The following is a 16218-nucleotide window of genomic DNA, read 5'->3' on the forward strand; positions in this document are numbered from 1 at the left end:
TAACGGACCGTTGCCTGATTTTGTCATGACAGGATTCGCTTATGTAACGTCGTTCGAGTTTGCTGAAAATTTACATAAAATTTGCTATATTTGGTTCGGAAGGCATTTATCTCAGCGTCGTTGGGTTCCTACGGTGTTGTTGAGATATATGCTAGATTCGTCGATGTTAGTGTCGTTGACGGTGAGCGAGGCGATTATATCTTACAGAAAACAAACTAATGTGTGGTTGCCAACAGATTGTGACAACGCGAAAGATATAGGAAGAAAAATAATTGGTAAATTTACTCAAGGTGGATCCGTTAATTATAAACATCGACACGCTAGATTATTTATCAACGACGCCGAGATGGATTTTATAATCGCCGATACGGTATCGCGAGGAATATTTTGCAATAGAGAGAATATTATCATTGATGGAGCAAAGTTAGGTACCGTGATTAGCTACCTTGACGGAGAATCAGCGCAATATACGCATTTACGATCGTCGATGCTCGCTATGTTAGTATAAATTTGCTATCGATGATAAACAAATTTTCTGATATCGCAGTAAGGGTCGCGACGGATTCATTTTATATCGATAAAAAATACCAGTGTAGGCTGGAAAATTTAATCACCGATGGTAGCTCCTGGGGAACTTGGAGGATAAAAAACGAAGATATCCTAGATTATTGCGAAGATGCCGATGCTGAAGATCGCGATGAATTTCATCGAGATAAATTTGAAAAATCTTCGGCAGCAGCATCTGCATTTGACCCAATTTCACGCAGTAAATTCGTTTACCTAAATGGACCTGTTGGTAGCGGTAAAACAACGCGAGCAATAAACTTATTTGCAAATTCTGACATGATTGTGTTGACTCCGACACATAGATTAGCGCGAGAAATAAAGCAGCGTGGCGTTAATTCGTGCACGTATCACAGTTATTTCAAGTACAGCGGTGGATCATGGGACTCGGTGCGAATGGGAGACAAATATGTCAACAAAATCATAATATTTGATGAAATTTGCACAGTGAATTTGGATATATTAAAATCGATATTAACTTGGCTGGAAGGGAAAAATACCGCCGTGATAATGTGCGGTGATCACGGCCAACCTAATCCTATCGATGGTGAATCGCCTCACGAATGGCTCAGAAACTTCGTTGATTATTACGAGGAAATTGACGCTGATTATAGATCGACTGATATTTTACTGACCGAATTTAAGAAATTGATTCGACTACAACCGAATAAGATTCAGTGTGATGTCATGAGGAAAATAATTGACGAGACTCCGATGAGCGATTTTCTAAATTTGTGGCGTCCCGATCATTTGATCGTTGCTAGTAGGAAAATTATTCGTGATATTATTCAGGAAATGTTATTCAAGCTGCATTGCGAGAAATTTCCAACGCTGCAGGTACCGTTATGCTACAGGCCCGCTAATACTAGGCGACAAAATATTAATATTATTTTGCCATGCGGAAAGGAAAAGATTTTGGTCCTAAATGATATTATCTTCGTTGATATTAATCTTGTCAATGACGCGATAAATGCAGAAAAATCACCGTGGAAACTAGGATACGCAACAACGATACACTCGTCGCAGGGATTGACCGTAGATGGACAAGTTTGGATCGTCGATGATAGAATTTCCTGGTCAAATTTGGTATATTTAGCCGTGTCGAGAGTAAGAAAATTATCCCAGCTAGGACGAATTCGAGTAAATCACATCAGTGACGCTGGCGGTAGTTGAGTATCTTCTGGTACTATTTGCAATTCTTCTTTGGTAAATCCGCGTTGTGGCGCTAACGAATCTAGGATATAAATCGCTGGCCTTCCTGACGATCTTGTTACGGCGGATATTTTGTGAGTTGTGACACTCCAAGTTGGGTCGGTTGCTCTTTTTCTGCCTCCTTCAGCCTCGCCTTCCTTATATAAATATCTGACTGTGACGCTACCTAGTACAGGCTGAATTGTGGAATCTCGCTTTAGGGGTATATTCGATTTTGTAATTGCAATTGCGGGTTTCATTGCTATTGTTCGAGTTACTTCGTTATTCAGCGCGTTAATCACATGAGGAAATCTTGATACCCAATCGTGAGATCGATTATCTTGAATAAACTCGCGCGCGTATTGGTATCCAAATAATCGTTCTGCGAGCGTTTTATTGAATCTTTCAACGATAGCTTGATTGCGATGAACACCTACGATACCGCGTCGGATTTTAACATTATTTTTTTTCATCAATGAAGTAACCGCGCCAAGAAATTCTCGACCTGGATCAACCTGGAGAAGATTCGGCCATGTTAACGGGGATCGAGAATAAATTTCGTTAAACGCCTTAGCGATTTCCGTTGCTGTTTTATTCGATAACGGCTCGGCTTCTTTATACCTGCTAGCGATATCAACGATTGTCAGGACATATTTGTACGTGACGACGTCAACGGTATCGTGAGGAAGAAACATTAGATCGGCCTGATGGACCTCATTAGGTACACTGACGGTGAAACTCGCGTACGGTATTTTTTTAGGCGGAGGAAGATATATTTGCCAAATTGCCTGTTTCGATAGCCACGATTCAGCGACGGATTGTTTTACCTTAGCGGCTTTAGCGAGTTTGGCGATCGCTGATTTTCCTCGCCAAAATCCTCGCGGAGAATAATATATTTGCTCTATATTATTTACCAGCACCGAATACTAATCTGCCTTTCATCGCGCCTTTTATCAACCAGGATGCCAATTTCTCTTTGAAACTTTTGTCAGGAATCGCGTCTAGTGCGTGAATAGCCTGATATCAGCGAGATGTCTCTGTTGCAAATTTCCGCTGCGATATGCGAGATCGTGATCATAGCAAGCGTTATCGATGGCGTTTACTGGATCTTCATCTTGTTTTGGTTGGTTATTATCGTCGAGTCTGATATCGAGCCTTGTTCCGGGTCCACAATAATTGTACCCTGGTAGATGCTTCTCTCCGGGATATTTCGCCCAGGGCAGCCCAGGTAGATTTTTCATGGAGGCGGCAATGTCTCCTCCGGTTCTAGTTTTTTTTTTACAAATCTAAACTTGCGTGTCTTGCAAACTTCGCATTCTTCTGCAATTGCGTTCCTGTTGTTGCGTGTAACGATTTCGGTTGGATTTATTGTAGCTGTGTGCGTGCGGCACTTAACACAATATAGATCCATGTATTCTAGTAACATGAATGTAATTGATTTTTCAGCCACGAAGCGACGCGAGCAAATAAAACATCATGCGGCATTACCGAATTCGATTAGAATGATAATCATCGGCCCATCTGGATCTGGAAAGACGCAATTGTTACTAAATTTGATCATGCGATGGCTAAAATGGGATAAGTTGTACTTGGTTGCACCATCCGTTGACGATCAACGTTGTTATCAAGTGTTAAAAGAATTTAGCGACAATACCGACGAAGGCACAATCGAATTCATCACAGACATCAATGAAGCTCCATCCGTGGAGAATTTGGACGGCGATGTTAATAATCTTGTTGTATTCGACGATATTATGCTGGACAAGCAGACCAACCCGGCTAGGATATTCTCGCGTGGCAGACACAAGAATACCGATGTTATTTACGTAACACAGAGATATACGCAAATTCCAAAGGTGATTAGGGACAATTGCAATATTTTATAGGTGTTCAACGGCGTAGACACGCACACGCTGAGAAATATTCATCAGACCTGGTGCAACGGCGACATGGATATAAATAAGTTTAAAAATTTGTTCAGCCGCGCTCAGGCAACGCCGCACGGTTTCATCACGATAAATCTTCATGATCCACGCAGTCGGTATCGAATTGGTCTTGATCAAATTTATTCATGAAAAAGCAGCCCCAAGTTGCAACAAAAAAAATTAACACAAAAACTTATTCCCTGATTTTTATTTTTCCTGTCCTTAACGCTATATTTACTAACACACCGACGCGACCACCTGATGCATCCGGTCTGAAATGCATGAAAATTAGCTCCCGTAGAAGGCTTTATTTCTGCTTTCTGAGGCTTCTACGGAGAAAGTTCTCGTAGGAAGGTTTATTTTGGCTGGACGCACTGGTCTGTTCAACTTCCCTGCTGCTCTGGTGAAGACAATACAGAAACTAAATCCTCGAGCAGCAGTGATGTCAGAATAAAATCGAGTTCACGTGAGTTTGATGCGCTTTACATCACAATTATATGCACTAAATCCATAGAGACAGGTAAAAATGCTTGTAAAAGTTGCCGTGTATATTCAGTTTCACAACTGTGGAGTGACGATGAGTCAACTGAAATTGTGTTATCAAGCTATTATCTCAATAATGGATTGAACTGTCATGAAAGAAATTTGCAAACAGGTCCGAAAGATCAAGATATTATTATTATTATTATTATTATTATTATTATTATTATTATTATTAAGAGAACAATAATAAAAATAATAATAAGGTAGTCACGGTACCGTACGTTACCGAAGATGCACGGTTAAGTTTTAAGGTTGTGTTGGCCGTTAGACTGGTGAACAAATGGTAGTTCTCGTCTTGATTAATTAAAGTTTTGTTCCTTAAACCAGTCAAGACATCGTCACGTTGTGTAGCAACAAAAGTAAACAAGCTTGAGTGAACGTGAAGATTGAGAAATTCAAGACGCTTGTTGCATAGATCTATACCATTTCAAGCCGTTTATTTCAAAGGTTGGATTAATGCAAGTATTATATGAAGACGAACAATTTTCGTAACTAAAGCAAGAATGTAATATTCATATTCTATTAACTTGAAGTACTTCAGTCGTCGCATTCTTGGTAGTCTCTACTGAGTACTGAGTACTGTGATCAAAACGGCTTATTTCTATTCTGCATTTGTTACTGCCAATGGATCCACGGACATCAAAATCAGGATTGAATATAAATAATTAAGTAGAGATTACCATCATCGTCTTACCACCATCATTCCACAAGACTTCTTTTAATTATCACATTAATACATTTTTCATTACGTCAATTTGGTCACGTTCAAGGTGTTTGTCAATGTGGTCATGTATGTGCAAATATTCAGGTTAAATTAAATATTAGCCATTGTTCTAAAATGTAATACTAAAATATCTTAACTAATGTATATTCATTCCTGACTGTTGAAGGCTATGCACCTTAAATGTCATCAAAACATTTCCAGACGCAAATCATTGATTGCTATGGTCTTTTACAGTGCTAGGCAGGTACTAAATTAGGCTTTAAAAAAATGACATCAGACCTGTCATAACAGATAACAGGGTAGTATGAGTTTGTTTTCAACAAACATTGCTTTCCTTTAGACATCTCAGTGTGCGAAATTCAGTCCGGTTTGAATTGGATCATAACTTTATGTTGACCTCATCCCAAAACATCCACATAATTTCACATTGATCTGACATATGTACTTCTTGGGGCATGTAAATAATGATGTTCAAAGGAATATGGATGTATGATGATTTAAATGAAGTGAATAATTGCCCTTTAAAGGTATAGTTTTTGTTGATGTGGTCATTTAATACTATTCAGTCCTGATTATTTAATGTTTTGCACCAGAGCTGTCATCAAGAAACTTCCAGATGAAAAGTTTTGATTGCTATGGATTTTTCCAATGGTTGCCAGGGACTAAACTTGGTCAAGAAAAGAGCATGTTGGGTAGAATTCTCACACTATAAGGTAGTACGATTTTTTTTCAACATGTGTAGCTTTTAATGTCACATCACAGTTAGCAGCATTCAGTCCAATTATTACTTGATCATTCCATCAGATCGACATCATCCAACAATGTCCACATACTTTAATATCATGTTTTGTCATATGTGCTTGTTGAGGTGTGTAACTTTCCAGAGGAATATGGATGTATCAAGATCCAAATAAAATGAATAGTTGCCATTTAAAGGTATGTGTAATCAAATTCTAATAAAGACACCCATTACTGAAATAGTTGGTACTTAATGCATACATGAGCTGTATGACCTTTACTACAAGTACATTTCAAATTGAATACTAAAATAGTTTTACAAAATTCTGTTCAGTCCTGATCATTGATTGCTATGCACATTAAATGTTATAAAATAACTTCCTGATGAAAATGTTTGGTTGGTAAGGACTTATGCAATGGTTGCCAGGTGTTAATTAGGGTAAAGAAAAGCAGACATCAGGTCTGTCATGACACATAACAGGGTAGTACCCATTTGTACCTTCACTGTGACATCACAGCATGTGACATTCAGTCCAGTTTGTACTGGATCACATCTTTAGGTTGACCTCATATAAAAAAGTCCATATAATTTAAAATTGCTTTTGCACAATGTACAACCTTTCAAAGGATTTTTTTATGTCTGAGGATCACAAATACAGTGAATAATTGTGATACCAAAGGTATGTGTAATTAAATTCTAAACAATAACACTAATTACTAAAATAGTAATGAATGTTTACATGATCTCAATAACTTTTACTATGTCTTTCACAGGTATCTACCTTTTCTTCTTGTCATGTCACTTAGGGTTCCAGTGACATTACATGTTTTTGGCACCACACTGCATCATTATTTTTTTTTCTTCAAATATTATGCAAATATATTTACATTTGTAAAAGTTGTGAAAATATAGCTCCCAAGAACCAGATGCCAGACAGTACCAGATGCTGAATGTTTTGCTTTTAATACCCCAGCGCTGTGTATTTTAGTACAAATCATTCACTCCCATCACATAGGCATTCAGTACCAACTGTTTCAGTAATGGACGTGTCAGTTCTTAGAATTTGATTACACATAACATTAAATGGTGATTATTTACTTTATTTTGACCTTGATATCTACATATTCTTTGGAAGGTTATTATATACACACTATAAGAAATGGCAAAGTAAATGTTAAATTATATGTGCAGTTTTGGACAAGGTCAGGCCATAGGTATGTTAAAATACACACTAGATTAAATATCTCACACTGTGATGTCACAATGAAACCTGCTCATGTTCAATAATATTTTTACTATCTGTTATTTGTTAGGATTATACCTGATGTCCTGTTTTCAAGGTCCAGTTTTGTATCTGGCCACCACAGTAAAAGTCCATATGAATCAATGAATTTTGTTTCGTAGCTTTTTTATGGCAGCTAAGGTGCACAGCATTCAATTATAAGGATTGAATATACTTTAGTTAAACTCTTTTAACCCACAATACCACATTAACATATTCTGTACTAAAGTACATGTCCAACAGGTCATGTAAGGCATTTGTTACTTACGATTATTTTATCAGTGTGTGTCAATTGTTTGAAAATCTGATTACACACACACACCTTTGAATGACGATTTTTCTTTTTCTTTTTAAATTCCTTGTCAAGATACTAATACAAATGCGCTGAGATATAAATTTGACAAACACAATTTTAAAGTACATGGACATTTTTGGATAAGGTCAAGCAGGAGTTATGTTTCAGTATGAACTGGATTGAATGACATGCACCTTGATATCACAATGAGCATACAGCATATTGGACAAAACTCATATTATCCTGCATAAGTAGTGCTTCAACCTGACATTGTAAAATTCCATAGCAATCATTATCTTTCATCTCTCAGTTTTGTAGTGAAAACTATTTTGTACAGCATTCAAGAATCAGGACTTAATAAACTTAGGTTGTATTTTATTTTTATTTATTTTATTTTAAGACTGTAAATGCACATCCATGATCACATTGATGTACATTATTATCTAATGTGAGTTTGAAAAATATAACATGGTATAAAAGGTGAAAATGAACTTTGGGGCAACTTACCAATTTTTTAGTGTGTAATATTTTATTACAAATGACAGAAATTGTGCTAGGAAAGATTTATATGGCAAAATAAACTCCTATTCTACAGTGAGTTGAAAGAAGAATGCATAGAAACAATTTCCAAGAATAAATATCCTCTTTCATCATTCACTTAACACAATAATGATGTTGTTTTTCTTATTATGCCAAGGAACAACTTTCTTATGATAATGGTGTATATATAAAGAATATCCATCCAGAACTTTATCTTTACCTCATGTGTGCTTTTATTCCTCAACATTTTGATCCTGTAACTGAAAGGGCAAATACTGGAAATTGAATGAGCAATACATGTACTTAAAAATTTAAAATGAAGTGCACAACTACTTGTTGTATCACTGTTTTATTTTATATTGTGGTTTTAATTTTTCATGGGATATTAGGTTTTTTATTATTTCATGTTTGCTCTCAATCAGAAATTTAAAGACCCAATTTATAAAAAAGGCCACATGATGCAAAAAGCCACTCCTCCCATTTTTTCTTACTGATACGTTGTTAGTTAGTAATGAACAAACTTCAATTATTTGATTATTTAGCTTCATTACTGTAATATATTTTATGGACAGTAATTTAAATAAAAGATCCTATATTGATGTGCTTCATTTACTGCATGGCTTTGTGTTGTTGGCTGCATTTGCTTGATTCGATGTTGAGCATGCGGATAAAACTACTTTGTACGGGATTGATCTTGACATGTGTTTGATTTGTGTTTATACTGGCAGTAGAATTGTTTTGACCGATGAAGGACTGACTGTTGCGAAGTTTTCTTTGTTTGCATTCTCTATGGGCAGTTATAGAGATTATTCAATGAAATTTAATAAAGATGTGGCTTTTGACAGAGAGAACTATAAAAAATTTAAGTACCCACAAAGAGTGTATTTTTTTTTGCAAAATCACAAAAATAAGTGAAACCATAGGATCTTTTGAGGAATAAAAAGAAAACATGAAAGAGATAACAGCCATAATATTTTTAAGTTACTGCATTTGTATGGGAAAATATGAACAAGTTTTTTTAATGGAAATACTATATGACCTTGGGAGTTCAGTATATCCATCCGACAAAACGAGTTCATATTTTCCCATACAAATGCAGTAACCATTTTATTTTATGCAAAATTTTTTATTCTACCTAATGCTTAATTATATTAACAAAATACACTACACGAAACAAAGTAACTGAATGTATGCCGCATTCCCAACTAAATACACAAGTGCATATTCATTACACAACAACATTATTACTGTGCACATAACTCCACCCAGATAAATTTGAACTTAGTTGCACACTCGACATAACTTTTGAAAGAAAATGGCATGTTTAGTTAAAATTGAAATTTGGAGTCATATTGTGAATGAATGCACAATGCAACAACTTTTGCAAGTCAAAACCTTTTTGTATCGGTAGGAAAGAAATCAAATTTGTACTGCTAATTCTACTTTCATTAACATATGCAGTGTTCATTTTTTACTTTTTTTTCCATTTAAAAAGAAGTTACAAATTTAGATTAGGCGATTCTATTGATTCCATTTGATTATATCTTATAGAATTTTTTCAAATGTAAATCATTACATAAATATACCATTTGATGTAAAGAAAGTACTTAACAATCTATTGATGCAGTTTGAAATGACTTTTAACAGTTGTACATCTGAATATGGATATGAAGCAAAAACATACATAATCTCCATCACAAAATACAAAATTTCTATACCCTTGTCCACAGGTAATAAAGAACCAGGTAAATAACCAAGGGGAACTGGTACCCTGTTGTTTCTTTCATTTAAAATGCTAAAGCATTGAATAGTAGTTTCATCTGCATATCAGTATGGGGCCTGCCATAGGTTTACAAAGGGCTAAAAGACTGACAATTTCATTTCTTAAAGAGGGGGCACAAGACTTTTTAGGAAGCAAATTCCAGCCACAAATAGCTTGAAAATATGTTTGATGATTTATAGAATAAAACCTAATTTATCTGTTATATTAGTTGAAAAAATTATTTTGTGGTAAAGAATTTTTCAGTATCCCAGCTCAAAAGAAAATCCCTTAGGCACTGTTCAGAAAAATTAATCGGTCAGTCCCTAATATACAAATCACTATGTAATTGTAGTCTGAGTTTATGTAGCTTGAAACAGAAAACAAAGGGTAGTTTCAAGTTCCCTAGTTTGATAATTTCATGATATATTTTTTGTTTCAGTATCCCATTAGTAATTGATGGATTTGCAGTGTGGGGTGTGTGGGGTATTGTGCTAAAGTCCTCAGTACCAATAAAATGCTCCAAATGGCTCTCTGGTCAAATGTGACACCTGATGGAATAGATATAAAGCTAATTGGCTGCAGAATGGAGCTAATTAGCTTAAAACTCCATCTACCATGATATCAGCAAATATGTGGTTGGGTGTTCATGCCTTCTTTGATACTTGTAGAAATAAGGAATCTCATCAAGCTTAATGAATCACAGCTTCTGTATACTGTAAGACATTAACCTTTTCTAGTTCCTCTGGTCAGTTAGAAAATATGCCTTAAAGTCATTGATAATTTTACTGACACTATAGTACAACCTAGTTAGTGTGAACCTTCTCCAAACAAAAGCTATATATCTTATATACAGACATAAATTACAAGTACATCACATAAGGTGATTTATTACATGATTCCCATCAGATTAGAGATGGTTTTTCATTGGATGGCACTATGCCATGTGATATGTGATATTTCTGTGTCACATGATTGTTTTATATGTGCTGCATTCATAATTGACTTTTATTGACATCAGTACCTTAAGTTCTTAGCAGTATGCTATTGAAATGTCATTTGTACAGTTTGAATAATTATAATAATAATAATAACAATAATAATAATAATAATACAATTAATAATAATAATAATAATAATAATAAAAATAATAATAATGATGATGATGATGATGATGTAGATTTAATACAGCACCTAATCCTTATAAGCTCTAAGCACTTTATGCTATTAGATAACACATAGAAACATATACATTGACAAGATTTCAAAACCAAACTGTTAAATTACAAAGCAAAAGCATGCTTCCATTTGGAGGAATAAGAATAAAAAGATTTTCAAGGTTGTTGACATCATTTCCATTTAGAGCAAACTAGGCATCATAAGACGTTTTCTGCTGAAAGCACTATGTGGATATGACAATATCTAGGAGAAGCAGCAATAATAAGATTTTCAAAATGGCTACTTCGGTGGCCATATTTGATGTGTGAGTGGCACCATTTTCAGTTAGGACCAACTAGACGTCATAAAAAAGTCTTATGGTTAAAACCCCATGTTGATATGACTTTTTGTTCAGGATAAATATTGATAATGAGATTGTTAAGATGGCTGTTGGGGCAGTCATGCTTGATGTCAGATCAGCACCATTTTCATTTTAGGACCAACTAAGCATTTCATGGCAATCCTGTAAGTGGTTTAGGCAGAATAGTGATAACAAATTTGTGTTAATGACAGGCAGATGATGGATAACAAACAACTCATTCACAACAGACAATCACATAGGCTCTCGCTGAGGTAGAGAAATACAATTTTGTATTCTTGATTATATTAATACATGGATGACATTGTTATATATTTTAGCCAAAATGATAACTTTTTTTAACATTTTGGATATGGATTTGTTTGCTTGGTAGTGGTGGCATATGTTCTATACAAATACATATCTAGTTTATACCAGATCTAATTCCCAGAAACTTGAAGTTAGCTAGTGTTTATAATATTTCCCAAATCTTGCTATCTACATAATGTGAATTCAATATATTTCCTGATATACCAATTTTCATGGCTTTCATGGTTTTCAACCAATGCAAATTTAAAGACCCATCACACTGCAATTTTCCATTGACAACAACAGATCCTTGTTTAAATCCACAAAATTAAGTACTCTCAAATATGTGTGAATGTTTGCCAAACAAGAAAACATTAAAATAAGTAAAGTTACTGTAATAAAGAACATTATTATCAATTAAATGATCATATTTATTGATGGATAAAGTTTACCTCACAAAGTAAACGTATTCTGAAATCATGGCATTTTGCACCAACCATTTAATTGGGGTATGGGGTGGTGGAGGGCTAAGAATTTTCTTTGGGGTCTGAACATTTTGTTTGAAAGAAATGATGGAGGAAATTTTGGTTTGTTTTATCCAATAATATAAAATGTGAGGGAAATTAAGTGTAAGGGAAATAAAATGTAAGGGAAATCAAATGTAAGGGAAATCAAGCTGACAGCAGATTAAGACTTTTTCCAGCAGAGAAAAGCAGGAGTTTTTTTGTTGTTGAAATTCCAGCAACCCTCCATTGGATGAAATGGTCAGTGCTTAAATCAGTTTAGGTATCATTCTTTGTTAATTTATAAATTTATGTCTGAACTTGTTATTGGATTGATCCTGAACACCATACTCACACTGATTTGAGGAATAAATTATCTTGAGAAAAAAAAAACATATCAGAAGGGTCAGATTGAATTATTCTTCAACACCATATAGTCTGCTTGGGTCCTGATAAAGGTACATATATATATATAAGTAAAGCCCAATCAGTTTCTTCGATGATTTGATGCATTTTCGGTTTAATTAGAAGGACAATAAATCTTGGTAATAACACACACACTTTCCAGTGATGCTTTAGCTAATCGCAGATTATTCTTAGGTCAGCTGAGTTTTGTCATATCTGCTTTTTTCTCTAATCAGTTCTTAAAATGACAACTGCGATACAAGAATCACATCCACAGCCATCCAAGATGGTGCGAGCAAAAGAATGGAGTGATCAAGTGGAAGAGGCATATCGTTTCCAGTTGGCAGGCTACAGAGATGAGGTGGAGTACAAGAGTGTCTGTAAAGCAGAGGTACTGCCATTTATTTTTACATTGCTTTTATTTACAAGGCATCATTTTTGTTTCAGATTGACATTTATTATTTTGTTATTAAGGATGTAATAATATGCCCACTAACCAATCACATGAAAACAAGAATCTCATTTCCTTATGATATAATGGAATATATATATATATATATATATATATATATATATATATATATATATATATATATATATATATATATATATATATATATGTGTGTGTGTGGCCTAGTGGTTAGAGCATCCACCTCGGAAGCTGGAGGTTGTGGGTTAGAACCCCAGCCGAGCCATACCAAAGACTTACAGAAATGGTACTAACAGCTGCCTCGCTAGGCACTCAGCATTAAGAGGTTAGTGTTAGGACTGGTCGGCCTGGTGTCAGGATAATGTGACTGGGTGGGACATCATGCTACATGTCTGTGGCATGATGCCCCAGTGCTAGACATCACTATAAACTGCCACACTGCAGACATCGTAGCGATATGACTGATTTTTTTTAAAGCTACTTTAAAAATCCTAATCACATACACACACACACACACACACACACACACATAAATGTGTGTGTGTGTGTGTGTCTAACAACCTGCACTAGGCTCTTAAAACTAGAAACTTTCCTCAGTAAGTTTGGTCTATGAGCTTATGCTTCATGTGTAAAGAACATATAAAGATATAACATGCCACAATTTAAATGAAAGTCAAAACAGGGCCATATTTAGCTTTAATTCCTTTCATAGTCAAATTATGACAAAATTGTTTTTATGGTTAGGAACAATAATTATCACTTTATTTTCAGGCAACCAGATGGCCACATAATGGATACATAAAAAAACTGATGAGAAAAGATGGAAACTGGTATTATTACAACAAAAGCAGAGAGTGTTCGGATAAAGACGTTCCAAAGTGCAAGCTATATGTGTACTAGTTTATCTTCCATGCTGACTCATCATTTATCATCTTTTTGGGATTGAGGAATTAGCATCCTTCATTTTTTCAAAGGAAAAAGTTAAGTGGAACAGAGGAAGTACCCCGACTTGCCACAACTCTAAATATATGCACATATGTGGGCTCATTGTAAATTGATATCCCCATATTTTTAACTCAGATGATAAAATTTACATTGATTGATGCAATAAACTAAAACTGACTAAAGATCTGATTCTGTTTATTAAAAATATTTAAAGTTTCTTACAACCTTGCTACATGATTTGATTTGCTGTTTGGTACATAGTTTTGAATGATAAGAGATCTGAGGCTGTGGCTCATGCATTTAAATGTGATTCATGTTTCATGTCAGCGGTGTTTGCATTTCTTCACAGATAGTGTTATTCCTGTTTGAATCATTTATGTTTAAGTTTCTTGTTTCCCATGATATCCATGAAATGTGCATTCGTCCATTTGGGAATTGAATTTTACAATATTAAATAGTATTTTTATATAAATACTTGTGTTCCTTCAGCAATGTGTCAAATGTTTTAACATTTTCATTTAATTTTTATGTTAAATTGATACTTTCAGGTATACAGACTATGGAAGGATTATAAATATGAAATGACTGAGTTTTGTAAACTCTTGAAGTTGTGTTTCACTGCAGTAATTGGGAGACGTCAATCAAATCCATTAGTATCTATTTATAAAGTCCTTAACTTTGTGCTAGGGTGAGGTTTATTTGGGATTTTTATGGTTTAATGTATCGCAAAATGTCAGCACCATTTGAATCGGTATATGAGTTAATAAATCATTATGGATATGTTCTTTGTTTACGTGCAAGTCTTAAGCAATGTTTATGAGTGAATGGTATGTTTGCAAAGATTCCTTTTCTTTTGTTTGCCTTTTAGTTCTGTATGTGCTACTTACACTGCTTTATGCAAATGTTTTCGTTATTAGAATGCATAATCACATGAATGTTATGAAGTTTATTTAGATTTTTCAAGGGAAAATTATATCTCCAAAATAAAGGTCTGGTTTGAGTAAAATTCTTTATTTTTTTCTTCTTCATTAATTCAGTTTTTCTCCTGTTTTCTTTTCCTTCATTCCTGCTTATGTACAGGTCTAACTTCTTGTTACTATGTCAGTATTTACACCATTGGTTATTTTCTTGCAGCCGAAGAAACCAAAATTTTGAGATCTGTCTGTCTGTCCATCTGTCAGTCTATCTGCAATAAACAGTATCATAAAATCATCACCAAGAATTGACTGTACAGTGACAGTATTACACCAAGTTCCCATGCATGCCTGACATTTGTTGAGTCTTTATTGCTTCATGTCAAGGCACAAAGAATTGACTGTACTGACAGTATTACACCAAGTTCCCATGTATGCCTGACATTTTTTGAGTCTTTATTGCTTCATGTCAAGGCATAAAGAATTGGCTGTACTGACAGTATTACACCAAGTTCCCATGCATGCCTGACATTTGTTGAGTCTTTATTGCTTCATGTCAAGGCACAAAGAATTGGCAGTACTGACAGTATTACACCAAGTTCCCATGCATGCCTGACATTTTTTGAGTCTTTATTGCTCCATGCCAAGGCACTTAAAGTATATTCATTTAGGAATGACTGCTCCAGTGTCCTAAGTGGTCAGAGTTTCCACCTTGTATGTGGGAGGTCGTGGGTTCAAATCCAGACCAAGTCATGCCAATTAAGACTTATACAAATTGAACCAGCAGCTGCCTCACATGGCGCTCAGCATTAAGTGGTTAGCATTAAGACTGGTTGGCCTGGTGTCAGGATAATGTGACTGGATGGGACATAATGCTACATGTCTGTTGATGTCCAAGGTCTAGATATCACTATAAACTGCCACACTGCAGACATCATAGTGATATGATTGAAAATTTGTTAAAGCTACATTAAAAATCCAAATCACACACACTCTCATTTAGGAAAGTGGTTCAGCCAGTGTGAGATGCAGGTACCCAAAATCCATATAAGAAATGACATCTGATTGGCCAATTTTGGGAGATACAGATATTATTGTCTCATTTTAGTGTAGGAGAGGCATGCTGGTTTTATCTTACAGCAGTTTCAGTTTGCTAGGAATGTGTCAGTCACAAACCATTGCAGAATCAAATGGGTATTTTGATCCATTGTGACCAGTAAAGCTATGATGTTGGGGTGCGTAATTTATGTAACCAAGAAATGTCAACCTACATTGTTATTGAAATTCACTAAAAGTTTTTGTGTCATGATTTTTTAAATGATTAGATTCATGTAATCTATACTGGAAGAATTCACCAATAACCAATACCTGGGCAATACATGAAATTGTTCAATATTGCATAAGGGAGGCAACTTCTGATATCACCAACTTGAACAATGACAGGTCTAACACAACTTCTTGAATTAACTCACTACTGTATTAAGTTATCACAATAAATATTGCAAACTGAATATTAGAAAAAAACTTTACATTTTAGAATGCATCAACTTGCATATTTTACCTGAATAAATAAAATGGCAAAGAGGAAAATGTATTTTGTGCTTACTAAAAAATTAATGTCTTTGAAAATGGTC

The 16218-nt window shown here is 34.9% G+C and overlaps 1 protein-coding gene across 3 annotated transcripts; it reads left to right on the forward strand.

Annotated features, from left to right (window-relative positions):
* The first annotated feature begins 4553 nt into the window (after positions 1-4553).
* LOC149788902 (meiosis expressed gene 1 protein homolog) lies at positions 4554-14676 on the forward strand. 3 transcript variants are annotated; one of them, XM_089975029.1, is made up of 4 exons: positions 4615-4633; positions 4666-4681; positions 12532-12686; positions 13497-14676. In XM_089975029.1, the coding sequence occupies exons 3-4, from the start codon at positions 12540-12542 to the stop codon at positions 13623-13625; spliced, it is 276 nt and encodes a 91-aa protein (XP_089831155.1). In that variant the 5' UTR covers positions 4615-4633; positions 4666-4681; positions 12532-12539; the 3' UTR covers positions 13626-14676. The 3 variants fall into 3 exon arrangements, with proteins under 3 accessions (XP_089831154.1, XP_089831156.1, XP_089831155.1); XM_089975028.1 differs by having other exon boundaries at positions 4554-4681; XM_089975030.1 differs by having other exon boundaries at positions 4572-4670.
* The last annotated feature ends 1542 nt before the right edge of the window (positions 14677-16218 follow it).

The sequence above is a fragment of the Sinohyriopsis cumingii genome, chromosome 11 (genome assembly GCF_028554795.1).
Source record: "Sinohyriopsis cumingii isolate HCF-2022 chromosome 11, ASM2855479v2, whole genome shotgun sequence".
NCBI lineage: Eukaryota > Metazoa > Mollusca > Bivalvia > Unionida > Unionidae > Sinohyriopsis > Sinohyriopsis cumingii.

What these genes read in the sequence shown, in the direction of transcription:
- LOC149788902 (XM_089975028.1), top strand. Translation starts at nt 12,540, where the DNA reads ATGACAACTGCGATACAAGAATCACATCCACAGCCATCCAAGATGGTG. An exon ending in AGAGTGTCTGTAAAGCAGAG is followed by an intron (nt 12,687 to 13,496) that starts GTACTGCCATTT and finishes CTTTATTTTCAG; the next exon opens with GCAACCAGATGGCCACATAA.